This window comes from Aplysia californica, unplaced genomic scaffold (genome assembly GCF_000002075.1).
Source record: "Aplysia californica isolate F4 #8 unplaced genomic scaffold, AplCal3.0 scaffold00341, whole genome shotgun sequence".
In the NCBI taxonomy this organism is placed as follows: Eukaryota; Metazoa; Mollusca; class Gastropoda; order Aplysiida; family Aplysiidae; genus Aplysia; species Aplysia californica.
Genome location: NW_004797611.1, coordinates 782,215 through 785,561, shown reverse-complemented (window position 1 = coordinate 785,561; position 3,347 = coordinate 782,215). Strand labels below are relative to the sequence as shown.

At 38.8% G+C, this 3,347-nt stretch overlaps 1 protein-coding gene across 1 annotated transcript in view; it reads left to right on the top strand.

Moving 5' to 3' along the window:
* LOC106012346 (epididymal secretory glutathione peroxidase) overlaps positions 1-1,766 on the top strand; it is a gene marked incomplete at its 5' end in the record, with an annotated part of 3,687 nt that extends 1,921 nt beyond the window's left edge. Inside the window, 1 exon segment of the mRNA XM_013085070.2 lies at positions 1,395-1,766. Within this exon segment, the coding sequence (XP_012940524.1) occupies positions 1,395-1,688 (294 nt within the window). The 3' untranslated portion in view covers positions 1,689-1,766.
* Between the last annotated feature and the right edge of the window lie 1,581 nt (positions 1,767-3,347).

The following is a 3,347-nucleotide window of genomic DNA, read 5'->3' as shown; positions in this document are numbered from 1 at the left end:
CAATAATAATAATAATAATAATAATAATAATAATAATAGTATAGTAATAGTAATAATAATAATTCGTATAATAAATATTATAATAGTCATTTTTTAAAAATAACAATAAAAAAAATAAATAAATAAAATAAATAAAATAAAAAAAAAAAAAAATAATAATAATAATAATAATGATAATAAGCATTTGTACAGCTCACACCCCGCTCAACAACAGGCTCTATTCGGTTTATAGTCTAATATTTATTACCCCAAGCAGACCCAAAGCATTTTCGGCTCCAAGACAGCCAATTAAGCGTTCAAAACTAACAGAGAGGTTGGTTGGCGGGTGCTCTAGTGTGGTTTGCTCCTTCTTTCATATCAAAAGTCTTTCGTCCTTATCTCCCCTCCGTCTTTTTTGTATTTGTTACTCCCTTGTAACACCTCTAATCTTCAGCATTTATATGACCTAATTGTGTTGCTATTGCCGTAAAACTCTTACGAAAAAAGCAACCACAAAATACTAACAGATTGACAAGATTTTCCGCTGTCTGTAACCGGGAACCCATCCTCACCTGGGTTTAAGTAGGGACCACTCGTGTAAAGTGTCATTTTCCCCCCAATTACCTGATCATTTTCAAACCCACGACTTAATGGTTGCGAGCCCAACAGCCTAACCAGTAGACCCCAAACGCCACTCCTTGTTTAGCCTTGATCTATGCCACCACTTTTTGCCATCTTTCAGCCTTTGAAAAGTTTTGATAAGGGGTTTTACGGCAGTCGCAGCACAAAAAGGCCATATAAGTACCGAAGATTTAAACCTATCCGTACGCCCTGGGGTCATTTTGTACCCCCGGAGTTGTATTCTTCACATTTTAGAATACTTCTAGTACGAAGATCTCTTTGAAACTTTCAGTATTTCTCTAAACGTCATTTTGACAGACTGCTATGCAAAGCGCACGGATCGGATTAACGAGTAAATTTCCTCTTTGGAAAGTGGTGGTACAGAGTTCCCCACGTCGTCTGGATACGATAGTAAAACACGACGTACGGATGTTTACAAGAGAGTAACATGCGAACAGATTGTTCAAAACTTTTTTTTTTTTGGCTGTGTTATAAACCAGCATTTTTTGGGCCTCCTAAATAGACATAAGGGTCTTCAACATTTAGCTCTCACTGGCAAAATTGAAGGCAAACGAGGCAGGGGTAGGTCCAGAACAACATACTTAGGGAACCTAAACAAATGGATAACAGGGAAAGATCAGGGAAACGTAGCTTTTTTAAGAGCATCCGAGCAAAGGAATGAATGGAGAACCATGATCGTCAATGTCTGTCGCAGATTCGGCTCTGGATCATGACGATGATGATGATATACCTGACGTCCTAATTAACAATTTAATTTATTTTTTCCCCGCCAGGCATCATGCCCCCAACCTAGAACCGCGGAATTCCACCCGCGCGAAAACTTCTGGGAACCAATCAAGGCCTCGGACGTCGAGTGGAACTTTGAGAAATTCCTCGTTTCACCAGACGGGGTACCTCTGTTCAGGTTCCGGGCCATGGTGGAACCCATTGACCTCAAGAAGTTGTTCATCGCTCTTCTGTCTCCAGTGGAAGACTTAGCGGCCCAGAGACGAGAAGTGGGGAAGATCCTAAAGGATCTGGACGGTGAGATCAAGAAGAGGGAGGAGGCTGCTGACGAAGAGTCTTAGAGATCGGGAGACTTTCTTTCTTCTTCTTCTTCTTCTTCTTCTTCTTCTTCTTCTTCTTCTTCTTCTTCTTCTTCTTCTTCTTCTTCTTCTTCTTCTTCTTCTTCTTTTTCCTCTTTCTCTATCTCTCTCTCTCTCCCTCTATCTCTCTCTAACTCTCTCTCTCTCTCTCTCTCTCTCTCTCTCTCTCTCTCTCTCTCTCTCTCTCTCTCTCTCTCTCTCTCTCTCTCTCTCTCCCATCTATATAATAATATTATTTTCTGATGGTGTTTTGAAGTCTACATTTATTCCACAAATCACTGAGACATATTTCCCCTACAAAAATGTGAAAGTTGGTGGTTGGCGGGTGCTCTGGTGTAGTTTCCTTTTTCTTTCCTATGAAATATCTGTCGCCCTCATCTCTACTCCTCTTTTTTGTGTATGTTACTCTCTTGTAACACATCTAGCTATTCTTCGGCACTTATATGACTTTATTGTGTTGCAAATGCGGTTTAAAAAACTTACTAGAAACTGTGAAGACATTGCACAGGGCTGTTGTCGCTATGACGGGACGGATCTGAAACCTGGCCACAGGAGATCATCTCTGACGTATCCTGGAAGAGTCACGTGATTCTCAAAGTGCGTTCGAGTCACGTGACAAACCGGATGAAGACAGACAGGCTTGTGCGCTGACTAGATACAGTTTTGTTTTTTTAGAGTGAAAAATAATGGTCGTGATCAGTTATTTACTGCCTATCATGGAATTATTAAAGATTGATCTCATTGCTGCTGTTTTTGCTTGTCATTGATTTGAACGTCATTTTATTATTATTATTATTATTATTATTATTATTATTATTATTATTATTATTATTATTATTATTATTATTATTGTTTTGTTTGAATCGGGATGGAGGGGGGGTTGGGGGATCAAAATTTACCTTTACCGAAATGGACCGAGACAAGTTGGCAGTCAGTTGTTGATGAGGTCGACACTGCCACGTCTGTTGTTGCATATGAAGTAGAAGGGAAATAACTGCTCATTTAGGTATTTTAGTGTATATACATTGATAATGCCCCCTGTTTTCTTTTTTTTAACTTTTACTTTCATCTACGTGCAGTGTGTGTTTATTTATGTTTATTTGTTTATTTATTTGTTTATTTATGTATTCATTTATTTATTCATTTATTTATTCATTTATTTATGTATTCATTTATTAATCCATTTATTAATTCATTTATTTATTTTTAAAAATTATCCAATATTTTAAAAAATCTATTTTAAGTTGTTTTTTTCCGGGGTGGTGAGGGTGGAGTGGGAGAATAAAAATGAACTCCTTCACAACCAGACCTGCTTTGTAATCTCACGGAAGAGCTTGGTTAGTGTGAAGCAACAAAGACGTTAATCAAAATAATTTTCTTGCTCATAAATTTCGTAGAGTGCGAAGTGGGCGAGCAACGCAGGCTGAGCTAAACGGTTTAGTTGAACAGGGCATTTGCTATTTATCTATCTATCTATCTATCTATCTATCTATCTATCTATCTGTCTGTCTGTCTGTCTGTCTGTCTGTCTGTCTGTCTGCCTGCCTGCCTGCCTGCCTGCCTGCCTGCCTGCCTGTCTGTCTGTCTGCCTGCCTGCCTGCCTGCCTGCCTGTCTGTCTGTCTGTCTGTCTGTCTCTCTGT